Source organism: Canis lupus, chromosome 32 (genome assembly GCF_003254725.2).
Source record: "Canis lupus dingo isolate Sandy chromosome 32, ASM325472v2, whole genome shotgun sequence".
Taxonomy (NCBI): Eukaryota; Metazoa; Chordata; class Mammalia; order Carnivora; family Canidae; genus Canis; species Canis lupus.
In genome coordinates this window covers 38409437-38426347 of record NC_064274.1, presented here as the reverse complement: position 1 = coordinate 38426347, position 16911 = coordinate 38409437, and the positions used below count along the sequence as shown (strand labels likewise).

The 16911-nt window shown below is 37.4% G+C and overlaps 1 protein-coding gene across 5 annotated transcripts in view; it reads left to right on the top strand.

The window, feature by feature from the left end:
* PDE5A (phosphodiesterase 5A) overlaps window positions 1–16911 on the top strand; it is a 134064-nt gene that overhangs the window by 26789 nt on the left and 90364 nt on the right. For all 5 annotated transcript variants that reach the window (XM_025466020.3, XM_025466019.3, XM_025466015.3 and 2 more), the window contains exon 3: window positions 4697–4786. In XM_025466020.3, coding sequence (XP_025321805.1) covers window positions 4697–4786 — 90 coding nt within the window. The remainder of the gene's footprint in view (window positions 1–4696; window positions 4787–16911) is intronic.

The following is a 16911-nucleotide window of genomic DNA, read 5'->3' as shown; positions in this document are numbered from 1 at the left end:
TAAACGGGGCTTGCTATGACTATCAAAGGACTTTCCTATTTCTCAGGGAATTACAAGGGTTTTAGGAGCCCTGTGCCAGGAACCTGGGACAAAGACGAAATATATATTTTATTAAATACTAATAGTCTTCTCAGCATATGTTATCAGGAAACATGTGATATTAGTTTACCCTAGTGTTGATTATATTAATTTTAAAAACTTGGTTAGTGGTGTTCACTAGGTTTCTCCACTATAAGGTTACAGTTTTTGTATTATAATTAATAAATATCTTATGGTAAGATACTTTGATATTGTGTAAATATTCTTTTCCTTTTTTTTTTTTTTTTAAGATTTTATTTATTTATTCATGAGAGACACAAGGAGAGAGAGAGGCAGAGACACAGGCCAAGGGAGAAACAGGCTCCATGCAGGGAGCCCGACACGGGACTTGATTCCGGGTCTCCAGGATCACGTCCTGGGCTGAAGGCAGCGCTAAACCGCTGAGCTACCCAGGCTGCCCTAAATATTCTTTTCTTTATGAACCTACATTTACTGGTTTAGCATCCACATTTTCTAACTCCATCACATGTTCTGTATTTTTTAGTTGGCATTCTCATTTAAAGAAGAGTTTACCTTTTGTATTCATTCATTCATTTATTCATATCACTGTGGACTCATGGATTTTTATTTTGTGCAATAAGTTTATCAGATTCTCAAATTATATCAGATTTGCCAGGTTCCTGTATCTTTTTGATAGGTTGTCTTCACTCTGGGCTTTCTCATTTTCTTGGGCTGAAAGTTCTAATTGGCTTATCAGTATGTTCCATGCCTGTTTTATACTTTCCTCCTCCTAGCCCTATTATCATTCTTTTTCCCAAGCAACTGTGGTTCCTTTCACTGGAGGGAATGGTAATCAAGCTAGAAACTAAAATCTGAGTATGGGTTGTGTTCATTGCTTCTGGTATGTGTTTGTTGCTACCAGTATGTCAGTAGACAGAGCTAGGAGCTAGGAATGAAGGATATAAATAGACACATATGCCCATATTTTATTTGTTTTTATATCTATCTGCTTCCTATATTAAAAACAATGAATTCTTACTGATACCTCCAATTTCAATCTAACACCTCAAAGTGCATTTTGTTTTTCTTTTTCTTTGTCTGTCGGGTTGTTCCTTCTCCAAAAATGAAGACCCAAGCTTCCTAGTTCTTTACGTATTTGTGTACATGTTTAAGCCAAGTTCCAAGCTCTTTACTCCTTCGTGTAGATTCTGGTAGCTTTTCCTTGAGGCTGAACAATTTTCATTAGCACTTCTTGTGATACAGGCCTGGTGGTGACAAATTCAGTTTTAGTTTATCAGAAAATGCCTTTATTTTGCTTATGTTGTTGAAAGATATTTTATTGGATCGACAATTCTCAGTTAATAGTAGTTTTCTTTCAACATTTTAAGAGCTTTTCCACTTTTTGTTCTTCGTTTTTCTCATGAGAAGTCAGCTCTGCTCCATATTTTCATCTTATATGTTTCTTGCTATATATAATTTTCATACTATATGTGTAAGTTTAAGGTTTTCACTAACTTTGGGGAAATTTTGGCCTATGTCTTTAAGTATTTTTCCACTCTATTCTCTTTCTTCTCTCTGGGGCTTCAATTATATATACGCGTATGTTAGACCACTTGATATTGTCCCAGAAAACACCAAGGCTCTGCTAACTTTTTAAGATCTGTCTTTTCTTCATTGTTTTTAATGTGCTGTTAAATCTGTCAATGAACTTTTCATTTTAGACACAGTACTTTTCAGCTCCAGAGTTTCCATTTGGGTTTTTTAAAATAAGTTTTTAAATTTTATTTTATTATCTTTTTTTTTATAGTTTCCCATCTCTTCATTACCACATTTGTCTTTAAGTCCTTAAGTACATTTATAATAGCTGCCTTAAAGTCCTGCTCTGTTAACTTCAATATCTGAATGACCTTTCAATTTCCTGTTTTCTTCACATATGATGTGATTTTTGATTGTATGTTGGACATTGTACATGTTTCTTTGCAGGGCATTTGGATCATACCATCTTTCTTTAAATAGGGCAGTGCAATTACTGAAAGATCTTTTTGGTCCTGTCCGGCTTGGTGTTATTATTGGGTAGATATATTTTAGTTTTGAATATGGTCTTAGGGAATGCCCCTGAAATCTAGGGTATGGTCCTTACTCCTAAGGAGTGGCTTTTTTTGTGTCAACTGAATGCTTGAGATGGAATGGCTGAGCTAGAACTCCAGTGTCTCCAAACATTTCTTCCCTAATTGGTGTTCCATTCTGCTTTCAACCTTCAACATAATTTTTAGCTGGTTCTCTTAAGAGTCTTGCCCTATACATGTGTGAAGTGAGTAGCCATTCAGTCTTCCTTTTATCTCTCCCCCAAGTCCCCCCAGCATAGCTCTCTTATTAGGTACTTTGCTGTGCAAATTTTAGCCACTTTAGAAGCCCTGAAGTCTTTCAGTTCCATTTGGAACCCTTGCTACACTTGGATACCGCCTGCCTTCTTGCCAGCAGGAAAATGCCACAAGGAAGAAAGCCAAAGTGGTTGTCCTGTGTATTTCCCTTTTTCATGATTTGTGATTTAGTTGTCTCATACATTTGGTCCAGTCTTACAGTTTTCACTAAGAAGGCAAGTCTGGTACCAATTGCTTTATTTTAGGAAGTGGATATCCAAGGCTTTATTTTGTTTTGTTTTACACTGTCATGTTCTCATGAACAGTGAAAAAATAATCACAGTAATAGTACTGCTCCATTTTTTCTTTGGTGTTTCCTGGACCTAAAGGGGTTAAAGATCTTTATGCATATTGCCTTTGCACTGAGCGCATTGATTGGGAAATTCCTTGAGATGCCAGATTTCACCTAAAGTGAATTTGAAGCATACACATTACTCCCACCTCCTTCAATGAAATGGAATCCAGGGCTGCTGTTGATTTTAAATTCCTAGTATGATGCCTCCAAAGCTGTGAAAGCCCTGTTAATTCCAGTTTGTCAAACTCTATTGCTTTGATTAGATTGTTGTTTAGTCCTCTTCCTCATAAATTGGTCTTATAATTCAAATATTTATTAACAAAATAATTGCTGAGGATGCAAATATTTATATTCATATTTTGATCATTAGCTTGTAGAACAACCCCACTTTATAAGTTAATAATTTTGTCACTTCTTTAATACATCAATATCAGTGTCCTTTCTATCTTTTTAGATACATTCCAATATGGTATATTAAGAACAATTTTAAAAAATATATTCAGTCAACATTTTCTCTGTGTCTTAATGTAACTTTGAGCATGTTTGCCCCCCCCCCAAAAAAAGAAGAAGCAAAAATGCAGTAGTGTTTATTTATAAAGTAAAATATTTATACTGGTTTTCTACCATTTTATAACTTTTTTTTTTTTAAATTGCCTTTAATGCCAAATTTGGCTCTCTTGGGGAAATTGGCCTCATTTCTGACCCCAGTTGATGGAATCTACTGTAATCATTGCTTTAATTCACAGCTTTGACGTTGCATGACTTTAGACTAATTAAAAAAATAAATAAACGACCTTCAAAGATAAGGATTTTCCAGTGTGGCTATTCCATATTCTCTGAAGGGAATTCCAAAAGCATAGTTTTTAGAGCAGTGTTGCTATTATTAGCTTGAGCATGTAACTTCCCAAGGTTTTTGCTTTGAGGGGAACAACACTCCTTTATATGTTTATGTTCTGGTATGTTTGTTTCAATTCTAATCTTACCACCTATAGTAGTATCTGTCTACTTCCTCTAGTATGTTTTCCTTCTTACCTACAATGTTTATTTTAAACTATAATAAGCCAAAAATGACCACAACTGATAATTATGATATCATTTGTTAATGAATTCCTTCATTTATTTTAACAAATGCTTTTGATTTCTTGTGCAAGTTTTGGAAATCCAGTGAGGGACCAAAAAAAAAAAAAAAAAAAAGAGCCCCTCCTAAAGTTTATAGCCTAACTTTAATCTTCCCAATCTAAAGTTCAAGGGAAAATAGCCTGTACCTTTCTTTCTTTAACCACATTTAGAACCTTTACCACCCTGAGAAGTCCTTTGTGATTATTGAATGTGCATGATGTACTTGTGAAAGGAAAAAGAAATACAAAGATTAAGGAATTGTTTACAGTCTGACTGAGGCCATGCAACTTTTTTTATGCACACGTATACATGATATATTTAAAATTCTTATGAACACCTGAAATAGAAGTATTTCTATTTCAGAACACCTTTACAAGGGAAGTAAAGTCAATATTAGGCAGGTTGTTTTGGAGTTGGTAGATTTTATAGTTTCAGAGCAGAGATGTTTTCCTTTGGATGGCACAGGAGTATCAGCAAGATGGGAATAGGCAAATTGTATTACAGAGGGGGAGAGTTGCCACTTTCTCATGGGTCTAAGGCATGCTGTCTAAATTGGTTAATATTTTGAATTTTCTTTATTTCTGAACATTTGAGTCTGTATTTTTTTTTGTTTCTCATGAACACTAGCTACTAAAAGACATAAATTTATCTTTGTCAAAAATGATAGGTACTTACATGATTTGATGTCTTTCCAATGATAAAATTGTCATTCAGAGCAATAAGGTAAGTTGAAGGTTAGATTTTTCTAATCTTATAAATCAGAAAAATCAAATCAGTCTTTGAACAGGTCAGTCATTAAATTGAATTTCTTTTTCCTTACTAGGATCCTCGGTTCAATGCAGAAGTTGACCAAATTACAGGTTACAAGACACAGAGTATTCTTTGTATGCCAATTAAGAATCATAGGGAAGAGGTAAGCCAATTTTCCATTTTATAAAAGGTCATTTGGAAACATTTTCTTTTTGAAGAAAAAATAAAGCTATACTTTGCATACTTATGAAATAATACAATCGTGACAGGTTAACTACAAAGTACTTAAATATTATGTTAAATAATAAAAATTATGACTTAGACTTTAGAGAGGGCTGAATCTTGATAGAGACTTTACTTGGACTTAGAAATAGATTTCAGATGTTTTATTTCCTTACCTCACCCCCCATCACCACCCTAGAACCGTATTCTGTCCTAAGATACATAATTTTGGTTGTGGCTAGAATCCATTTATTTCATATTATATTAGAAGTGTCTGAATAATGCTTATTTCATAAAGGGATTATCCAATTGTAATGACTATCAACCGATTTTTTGAGGAGACTCAAAATGAGGTTTTGAAAACATGAAAATTGTAGCTAATTCCAAGTAAGTTTCATTGTGAAATTATAACAAGCAAATGGAATGTTTGGGTTTATATTTCACCTAACTGGAAGGTTTGGTTTCTGTTAACCCTGAATTCCCTCTTCATTCATACTTACTTGAAAAAAAAAAAAAGTTAATAAATTATCAACCAAATTGTATGTTTCAGTTAAATGTTCTCAACTCTGGCTGCACATTACAATCAACTGAGGAACTTCTAAAATATTACCAGTTAAATCTGATTCTCTAAGAGCAGAGTGTAGACACTGATACCTTTTTAAAGCTCTCCAAATAATTCTGCAGTGTAGCTAGGGTTGAAAACCGCTACTCTAAGTGAAACAAATAGATTGAAAGTGCGTGTGCTAGGGGATCTTAACCTTGGCTGCACATTAAAATCACCTGGGAAGTATTTAGAAATTTTTAATGCCCAGGCTTCACTTCAAATCAGTGTCTCTGAACATGAAGACTCCTAACTCTGGGAAATGAACTAGGGGTAGTGGAAGGGGAGGAGGGCGGGGGGTGGGGGTGAATAGATGACGGACACTGAAGGGGGCACTTGACGGGATGAGCACTGGGTGTTATTCTCTGTATGTTGGCAAATTGAACACCAATAAAAAATAAATTTATTATTAAAAAATAATAATAATAAATCAGTGTCTCTGGAGTTGGGACCCAGGCATCGGTATTTTAAGACTCCTAGGTGATTACAACGTGCAGCTAGGTTCAAGAACCACAGAACTACTGCCAAAGGTACTAGGAGCACTTTAATGCTTCTACTTGACTTACATTCACATTCTGACATCTTTCTCTCCTCCATCCAGTCCTTTACCAAATCCTATTGATTTTTTTTTCCATTGGAGTGTTTTTCACTTCAGCTCCTTTCTATTCAAACCTACTGCCATAATTCAGATATTGAAGTAATGCTTGAACTTTTTAAAATGTTTTCGTAAGAGGCTTCTATACTTACCGTCAGTTTCCTTCCATTCCACCTGCTATGTTCCTGGGAATTGTCCTGAAACACAGCTTTCTGAACCAGTGCTCCTAAAACATTAATGTGTAGATTTATCATACAGGGATTTTGTTAAAATGCAATTTCTGAATTCTGTAGGTCTAGGTGGGCATGAGATTCTTTTGTAACAAGGACCAAGTTGATACTGACCCCCTGAGTCTGCGGGTCACAATTTGACTAACAGGATCCTACAGGACAAGATCCTAAAGGAGTCACTTCTCATTAGTCTGAAATAAGTTCTCAGTGCTTTACGGCTGCTGTGTGGTTTCTTAAGGGGAAACTTAGAGTCAAAGTCACTATTATATCCTTGCAGTTAAAACATGATGAGATTAATTATTCAATTAATTATTAATTGGCTAATTTAATTGGTTAATTATGTGGATGAATATATAGAAAAGACCATGCATGGATTAATGACGAGGTTGCCAGATACAGCAAATAAAAAGCATGTCCCATGCAATATTTGGGACACAGTTGTGCTAAAAATGATTTGTTGCTCATCTGAAATTAAATTTGATTAGCCTTCCTGTATTTTATCTGATAGCCCTAGTTAATAAACGAAAGGCTGTGATTCTGTGCACTTGAGAAGATGGTGTTCAGCTTCTACTTTGTTAAGTAAAATTGTGACCCCCAAACTAATCTTGTACTGGCAAAGAGACCCAGGTTAAATCATACTGTCCTCTTTCTAAATAGTGCAAACAGTTTACCAACATTGGAAACTGGGGGAACTCATGAGAGTGTGCAACAAAATTAGGGTGAAGTGAGTGGGATTGCCCTTCTGTGTATATGTGTTTCTCTCTTTATGATGACCTGTGAGGATGATTTAAATTAAACAAACAACAATAATCCCAGCTGTCTTGAGGTATAATTTAACACGATAAAATTCATGCATTTTAATTTTACAGTTTGAGGAGTTTTGACAAATGTGCACACAGTCATGTAACCACTGCTGTAATCAAGATATAACACATTTCTGTCACCTCAGATACATCCCTGTCCCCCCAGTAGCCAACCTCCTTGCCCTCCGGCAACCCCTGACCCCTAATAATCACCAGTCTGTCCTTGTCTCTATTGTTTTTGCCTCTTCTCGAATGTCCTATAAATGGAATCCTACCATACGTTGTCTTGTGTGTCTGGCTTCTTTCACTGAGTACCACGTTTGTGAGATTCATTCATGTTGTTGCCTGTGTCAGTAATTTCTTCCTTCTTCTTGGCGAGTAATTTATTCCATGGTGTGAATATACCAGTTTGACCATTCATTCATTGTTTGATAGACACTTGTTTGCAGTTTTATGAAAAAAGCCACTATTATGAAAGCAGCCACTGTCATGTTTGCATACAAGTCTTTGTGTGGACGTAATGCTTTCATTTTTCTCGGGTAAATATATAGGGGAATTGCTAGGTCATATGGTAGGTGTTTAATTTTATAAGCAACTTCAAACTCCCAAAGTGGCTGCACCATATGCATTCTTACCAGCAACGTATCAGAGTTCCAGTTGCTTCACATCCTTGGCAACCCGTGGTACTCTCAGTTTTTCAAACAAATTATTATTATTATTATTATTATTATTTTCAAACAAATTATTGCTATCCTGTGGAAACTTTTCTAAAGACCTGGCACATTTTAATTCACTTAATCTTCCTAGCAGCTATAGAAGGTAGTCATTATTTGTTTCTACTTAACAGATGAGGAAACAGACCTGGAACACTTAAGAACTCACTCAAAGCTGGGTAACCAAAACTGGCAAAGCTGAGATTCAAATCTAGTCACCGTGTAAGTGTAAGAAGTCAGACAGAAAAAGACAAATGCCATCTGATTTCACTTATGTGTGGAATCAAAAAAAAACAGCCAGAGGGGAGAAAGGTGGGAGCAGGTGAAACAGGTGAAGGGGATTAGGAGGTACAAACTTCTGGTTATAAAATAAATAAGACAGGGATAAAAAGTACAGCATAGGGAATATAATGAAAAATATTGTAATAGCTACGTATGGTGGCAGATGGTAATTACATTTACTGTGGTGAGCATTTCATAATGTATAGAATTGTCAAATCACTAGGTTTGTGGACCTGAAACTAATATTGTCAGCCAACTACGTTGTTGACTATGTTCAACAGAAACAACACAAACTAGGCAGTCTGGCTATAAGGTAATAACATGGGAAGGGGGGTTTCTTGAAATTCTGCTGTGGGTGATGACTGCATCCACTTTCTTCCCCACACTTAAATTATTTGGAGGCTGAGGGAGGTGGGAGGAGGGGCACTGATGTATTTAGTTTGGCTCAATGCAGAGGCAGGACTTGAAGGCAAAAACCAGGAGACCTGGCTGTATTCTGATGATTTTTAACGATAAGTGTTTGAATCACTCTGCAGACAGACTCTTTTAATTTTAAAAAATTAAGAAAAAAGTAAAGCTAAAGAAAGCGGATCAGAGTCACATTCTCTATAGTACCTCAAGAGGAATCTGTCCAGTAAATAGGAGGAAGTTTTCACCAGGGATAAGAGTGACAGGAGCATGTTTCATGCTAATCTGGGCCAGTATGCTCCAGAGAAAAGCCATGATGTGCTCATGAAACATAATGAGAAAAATTACAACAAATGTATGAATTTTTAGGGCTGCTATCAAATTTCCTTCAGACTTAATGCTGGATTTTGGGGACCTGGACATTTGGACCAGTTTTTGTCACTTGGCATTGGTTATATCTATAATGAGACCATTCTTTTATGTTTAGTGAAGAAGTACAGGAAAGTTCAACTCTTTCTAACTCAGATGACCTATTTCAGAACTACTGTCCTCCTCTGAAGTATTGCCCGTTATGACAAGGTAGAGAGGCGTGTTTATTTTATTTATTTATAGGCATTGCACCAGTGAAGAGAAGGCATTATTGTGAGATAATGCAAGTTCTTTGAAAATTTCTTATTGATCTGAACCAGAGATTATATCCAATTATGCCTTTCAAGCTGGTCTGAAACACTTGTTTTCTCTTGGTTGTGTGTCAATTCTAGTTACTGAGTAGAAATCTAATTTAGAATCACATTTTTTTCCTCCTCTATTTTTATTTTAGCACCTTGATTTTATTTTATCATACTTAATGATGTACTTAGAATTCTTTGATGTGGATATAAGTTTATAGTAGAGGATACATAATAACTTTTTTTAGTGTGAGAGAGGAGCATTTTAGCTAACTATCTAAATTTATATCTTCCTTTTTAAAAAACCTGAAAATTTTGGGGCACCTGGGTGGATCAGTTGTTCAAGCATCTGACTCTTGATTTTAGTATGGATCATGATCTTGGGGCTGTGAGATCAAGCCCTGTGTCAGGCTCCACACTCAGCTCAGTCTGCTTGAGATGCTCTCTCTCTCTCACTCTCCTTTCTGCCCCTCCCCAGCATGTGCACATGCACACCCATGTGCACGCACTCTCTGTCTCAAATAAGTAAATAAATTTGTTTAAAAAAATTATGAAAACCCAAAAAACACTAATTTTTATGTTTTTTAATGAGATAAATGCTTTTGGTGACTCAAAGAAATTTAATGCCTACTAAAAATCACAAAATAAAGCATTAATGGAATCAGATGTATAATTCCAGCTGCAATTTGCAAACATAAATTTTTCCAGAATTTAAGTTAACCTTCTGCTTATTCTTAAATAATCTGATTTTTTCCCCCTCTGAATTATCTTATTTGGACAAGTAACTATTAAATCACTGTACTGTATAGAGCAGTGGTCTAGGCAGTGAGGATATTAAAAAAATGAAGCAAGGGAGATACTTGTTGAATTTTTTTTTTCAATTTCTAGGTGTAGATCTTGTACTCCAGACATTAACTATCAGTACATGGTGACAAGACAAATGTTGAATGAGTTCGTTATTCAACTCACTGATGCAAAAGAAAGACTGGATTTTGAGTTAGAGGAATTACAGAGGAAAGATGCAAGCTGTGGTCTCATATGGCAGATTCTTGCTGTTTATCTCACAGCCTTAAGAGAGGCACATACATGCTTTTACATGAGGGGGTGGAGGCAGAGTGCATGCTTGCCAACAATCTCGTGCTCACAGCGCCGACTGGGTCTTAAATTTGACAAGTAAGCTTGAAACAGATAAACATTATGGCTTTATGCATAATCCTTCAATTCTAAGTCTGGCTAAATGAAAATACAGCTTCAAAAAGAAGCAGAGCTTAATTGCAGACTGTCAGTTGATTTAGATTTATTTTAGTCCTAAAGAATTGGCTAGTTACGTGTTTTTTTTATTTTATTTTATTTATTTGGTGCAAAACGGTGGTTTTATTAAAAAACTGTGTTTTTTTAAACTTAGAAAGTGTTCATTGCACTTATTCCCCTGCAATATTCTTTCTTGTAGCTTTGTTCTTAGAAACGAAAGTACTCTGCAAAGTTTCCATTTGTTCTGGGCTTGAGGTCATGATGGTGATGGTCTCTTCTCTTTGCTTTTCCACATTACCCTTTAAATAATACAGGAATGTAATTTACAAAGAAGATGGTGCCCACTTTCCTAGGAAAAAACATTTGTTAAGAGAATCAGATGAAAAACACAGTGCTAATAGGTTAAGTCCCAGAGGCTGTGCTGCTGATCCAGGAGTAAAAGGGTGAATGACAGTTTGAGGTTGACGATTACATTTGTGATAAGGCTGTATTTCCCCAAATCTTACTCTTAATGATCAAAAAATTTGGTTTAGACTGAAGGCTATGTTTTATTCAATATGAAGTTTATCTTCATTGATAAATACTTTTATCATAAGTAAATACATCAATACTTTCAGGATAAGTATTCCAGCACTTGTTGGAATGCATTACGTTTTAATGTAATCATTTATAAATTTAATTTTGGGAAGTTTTACATTGGCCTTGAATAATGAATACTAGAGATCTGGAACAAGTTGCCAATAAGCATAAACAATTTCTTTGTAGGATGTCTAACCCAGAACTGCATAATTAGACGTTTGGATGGATTTTTAATTATTAAATAATGTCCATTTTTCATGCATTCTTAAAGAATTAAGGTGGTTGTCAATGATATTTCTCTTCTCAGTAGATATGTGTGCAAACATCTATTTCATTTATTAAGAGCTAAGATTACATAGGTACAGTGCTTTATGTAAACTGTTAGGGTACTCTCTATTCCGTCTTCTATCCTCATCTAAAAATCTCTATTTCTCTTCTACCAGTGAGATGGAAATGAATACTCCAGGCTTAAGGAAAACATTTCTTTAATAAAAAAATTTTTTTAAATATATTTAGGAAGATTTAAAAAACAAAGAGCAGGGGTGCCTGGATGGCTTAGTCGGTTAAGCACCTGCCTTTGGGTCAGGTCATGATCCCAGGTCATGATCCGAGGACCCTGGGATCAAGCCCTGTCTGGCTTGTTGCTCAGTGAGGAGATTACTCCTCTCTCTGCCCCTTCCATCTCCCTTCCCCACCCTCCACCCTGCACTCATGCATTCTTTCTCTTAGATAGAGATAAAATCTTAAAAAAAAAAAAAAAAAAAAAAAAAAAAACAGAGCAAGAAATGATGATTTTATAAAATTTCTGAACCCAATTTTTCCTTTTTGCATCACTTCATAGCAGTAAAATAAGGTGAAAGTAACCTGGATTTAGAATTCCAGATCTATTTTATTATTACACATTATTTGATAATCATCAGTACTGTGTTCATGGTCTTTTTCAACCTGACAAATTGCCCCAAATGTAGTGATTTTGAACAACAGACACATATTCTCTCACAGTTTGTGTGGTTCAGGAATTCCAGAGTGGCTTAGCCAACTGCATGGTGTGGCCCAGGTTCCCTGCAAGGGGTGGATCTCAGCACTCAGGATCCAGGCAGGGAGGGTTGGCTCATGCTTGAGAACCCATTTCCCAGGGGGCTCACTCACATGGCTGTTGATAGGAGGCCTCAGTTCCTCGCCAAGTGGGCCTCTCCACAAGGCACTCAGTTTCCTCATCATGTGGCAGAGAGTAGCAAGGAGGAGGCACCAGTGCCTTGTCTGACCGAACCTCCAGAGTTGTTCACCTTCCCTTCTTGGCATTCTGTTCTTTAGAAGCCAGGCATCAAGGCCAGGCCAGACTCAAGGGGTGAGGGATTAGGCTCCACCTCTTGAAGAGAGGAGTATGAAAGAATTTGAGAAGATATTTTCAAGCCACCAGAAGTACTAGCTGTACTTTGAGGCTTTATTTTCTTTCCTTAAAACAGGCCAGATGATAAAAGAGGAATTCTGCTCATTAATTAAAATTCTTATTCCTCACCCTCTCATGTACTAAAAACATGACACGAATTACCAGAAGTGACATAGGCTGGGTTTAAACAAAGGTGGAGGGTTGGTATTGTTACTCTGCCCAGTTGGCATGAGTTAAAGAGAAGAAAAGAAGCAGAATTTTTTTTTTTTTAAGGAAGACTGTTAAAACAGGAAGATATCTGCTTCTTCGACTGTGGCAAATGATTGAGGCATTAAGAGGCTTCTGAAATGTTATGTCACAAATGCTGGTCTACATGAGATCATTACTGTTTGCAAGTAATGTAAATATTTTGTTCCATGATATCCACAGAAAATGCTCAGTGGTATATCCTTATTATCTTTCTGCACCATTGTTTCCTATGTCTGTCCATTCCTGGATCGAAAGCAGAGGGACTGTGTCTAGTCCTTTGGCACAGTGTTTGCTGGAGTATAAACTTGAAGGAGGAAGGGGCCCAGAGACGAGACCGTGCAGGCAGGCAGAGGAGATCCTGAAGAGCTCTCCGGTGCCATGCAGACGGGGTACTGAATCTTTTTTTTTTTTAAGCCAGGAAATATTTGCTAGTATTTATAGATCCTTACAGCCACAGCATTAGAGATGAGCAGTTTTCTTTGTTTCATATAGAACTCCAAGCCACATAATTTGACACTTGATAGATTTTGATAAGTAAATAATTTCTGTATTTGTTCATACATGAAAAAAGTACTGTATCTAGAAGCAGAGGAGTTAGTAAGGAGGCTTTCCCAGCCATCCAGGCTAGAAGTGGACCCAGGCTGAGGCAGAGGAGACAAGGAGTAGATTTGTTACACTTCTGTTTGGGAGACGGAAGGATTGATAAAATGGAGAAATCAGCAGAAGGAAGACTCTAGAATATGTTTTAGGCTTTTTTGATAGGTCTCACAGAGGAGAGTTGTGATATTCCCTAAAGGAAAACCTACAAAAGAAAGTATTGGTGTGTGGTGATAAAAACAATTAGCTCTCTTTTTTGACTATGTTATTTTACTGTTCAATACTTTCTCCTCCCTCCTCGAATCTCAGGGCTGCCTCCCTACCCCACTTTCAGCTGATGGCCTTGCTTACAACTTCAGTGAAAAAAGCAATGAGAAGTGTACTTCTACAAGAGGACGTATTCCGTCTCCCTTGTCTGCCCCTGCATCTGATTCCATACACTCTGGTCTCCCCTTTACTTATAGGGATAAACCGTCTGTGAAATGGCAAAGGTCAGTCTGGCGCTTGTGCACCGGATATCTTTCCAGGTCACTTGCTCGAGGACACATCTCGGCAGTTCCTCCCCAGCCCCACCCTGGCCTCATGTGCAGGATCACCAGAATTTCCCCCTCTACCACACGAGTTCATCAGCACACAAATATGCAGCTACTTCTCCAGCAGGGACTTGGTCAAGTACAGGAGATTTCCCAATATTCTCTATCTTCTAAGTGTCAGAGCAAGTGTCAGAGCTGGGATTTAGACCCACATCGTCTTTATTCATCGTCTTTATTCTTTTATTTTTCTTACCATGAAGTAATTACCTTCTTTCTTCTTTAGTATTGGTTGTACCTGAAAAGCTACCAACCAACTCTTTTTTACTATTTTAGTTTCTGAAAACGCAAATTATGGGCCGGAATAATATAATAATAAAACACGGAGTTGCAAACAATGATTCCAAATATTATTCATTTCTTTATATATTATCTGTCACAGCTGTGTGGAGGAGGACTTGTCTTCTTTTGCTGGTAACACCTACAGTTTGAGGCTTTTCTAGTGAGACAGGTGTCTGGATCTGAGCTTTCATATGTGATTACCTCCTGGAGCTAATCTTCCATTTGAAGGAGAAAACACTTAGAGATAAAATTATGATTTGACTAGGATGACATCATAGGCCGTAGCCTCTATGTGAAGGATTTTTGAATGGAAAAAATAAAAGATGATAAATACGCACATACACTTTTTTTGCCCTGGATATCTTGAGCTAAATGGTATGGATATCTAGCTTCTCATGGCCATGAGGTGGTTAGCTGGACCAGTACAGGTGAGAGCAGTGACCTGAATGCTCAGTTCAGCCCTAGGGAAGAAGAGGTTCTCTCAAAATCTGTGATGCCAGCTCCAGTTTGGAAGTGAGATCCAGCCTAGTTAGTGTTTTGATACACACGTTTGGCCTTTTGCCACTTCTGCTGTGTTATTTCTTTTCTGTTTGTATTTAGTGCACGTGGTGGGCATGTGAAGCTCTATCAGCACACCCTCTCACCAAGCCGCAGAGACCTGGACCTGTTCTAAGTTCAGGCAGTGCTGGATTTACCAGGGTCCAAATCCAACAGCACCGTACAGGGCTAAGCCTGTGCTTTGCAAGCCAGCCCCTGGCAGATTGCAGAACACCACCCTGAAAATAAATCTTCCGCTATTACATAGATCCAAGGCTCCGAAGTCATTTTTGGCAATGTCCTGTGTAAAGGTGGGCAGGAACAGTGGTAGATTCATTCTGATCAAAGTACAGTTATATAATATATATTGAGTATATCATATTCTTTGTTATTTTGGACTTCCTCCCAAGTAGGCAGAGACAGAGTTTGAAAGAGAGAGCTCTGCACTTGTAGCAAAAATGACTTAGTCTTGAATGCTGGCTTATGATCAGTGATTCCTTGAGCAAGTGTCTTCTCCTCTCTATGCCTCAGGTGACTCATCTGTAAAGTTTCAACATGAAGTGCAAACACACAAGGTGGTTTTAAAGGTCCTAGTGAGACAAGGAATGTGATGGTGCCCACCACAGGGCTCTTCACCTAGTGAAGCTTCAGAAAAATGTCCATTTCCTCCCTTTATAGAGTGTTGTGAGGCCAGACAAATGGAGGGATGAAAAGTGAAATAACAGTGAATGGTGAGCATACCTTGCTGTGGGAAAGACAGCAGGCTCTTTTCTGCTATGTAACCTTTGTGTCTCTGGCCTGTTCTTAAAGGGCATGTACAGAGATTTTGCATCATGGCCATGAGCTGCTCTGTCTGTATTCCGAGGAACAGAAAGGTCTAATAAGAAGGCAAAAAGTTCCTATGGTTCTAGATTTAAGACCTTCACCTCATTGCTTAAAAGCTAGTGAGGCAGAGAGTTTGGTATTTGGCAGGGAAGAGCAATTTTTTTGTGTGTGCAAAGGGATGAGAATAAACACTGGGATCAAGAATTATGCCCTGTATCCCCTTGTCTGGAAGGAACCCAGTCTCAGGTTGGCACCACTCCCACTGATGTTCCTAGGGCAGGACAGCTACTGACCCCCAGAGGCTGGATTTGTTCTAGCCCTATGTGGGGAACATCCATCCTACTTAATAGCACAGAGCCAGTGGTCAGAATCTCTGCCTGCTGCCCCATTATCAGAACAGCTGGGAACTTGGTACATGGACCCATCGCTTGCATGTACCATCAGCAATTAAAAATTTACTCTTAAGACTTTTAAGTAATTTTTGAAAGGTCAGTTAAACTTTATATACAGTGAAATACACAGATCTTACAACTTGATGAGTTTTGACAAATTCATGCCCATTAAGATATCCGTAACACTCCATTAGATATCCCATAACCTTTGGCAGCACTGTTCTGATTTCTGTTATGATAGATTAATTCTTTTTTTTCTTTTGAATATTCTACTTATTTGTGAGAGTACATTATATATGCCTGGAATAAGGACCTTTTTTTTTTTTTTAATTTATTTATTTATTTATGATAGTCACAGAGAGAGAGAGAGAGGCAGAGACACAGGCAGAGGGAGAAGCAGGCTCCATGCACCGGGAGCCTGATGTGGGATTTGATCCCGGGTCTCCGGGATCGCGCCCCGGGCCAAAGGCAGGCGCCAAACCGCTGCGCCACCCAGGGATCCCGAATAAGGACCTTTTTATGTTGCATAAGAGATTCTTGGATGTAAAGACATGTTGTAAGATTTATAATGAAAGTAAAAGCAACTTTTAGTTGCCATTTTGGACTTGTCTCTGTTTCTTAAAGTTATAATTTTGAAACTGTACCATTCTCTTTGTTAAAAATATGCATTAACAAGATAGGTATATGTGTGGAATTTGCATACAGCCTTTGGATGTACTGGAAGATCCTTGGTCTTCATGATTCATTTGAACACTAGTGCTTAAGAATCTGTATTTTATACTAGTGCAGGTTTCACTTTCTCCTGGGGGGAGAAGTAGAAAGAACGTAGGTTTGGGATCAGACCTGCATGTACTCAGACTCCTATTTAATTTTTCTGAATATCAGCTACCTCTGTAATAAAATGAGGTAATATCTACCTGAAAGGGTTTTACCAAAAGTTAAATGAATTAACAAAGAGCCCGTCCTACAGCAGGCCCTTCGTTCTCCCTTTTTTAAATGGCAAAATTTTTAGCATTATGAATTTTAGGGGGCTGGGAATGGATTTATATATTAGAGATATTGGTCATTAATCAT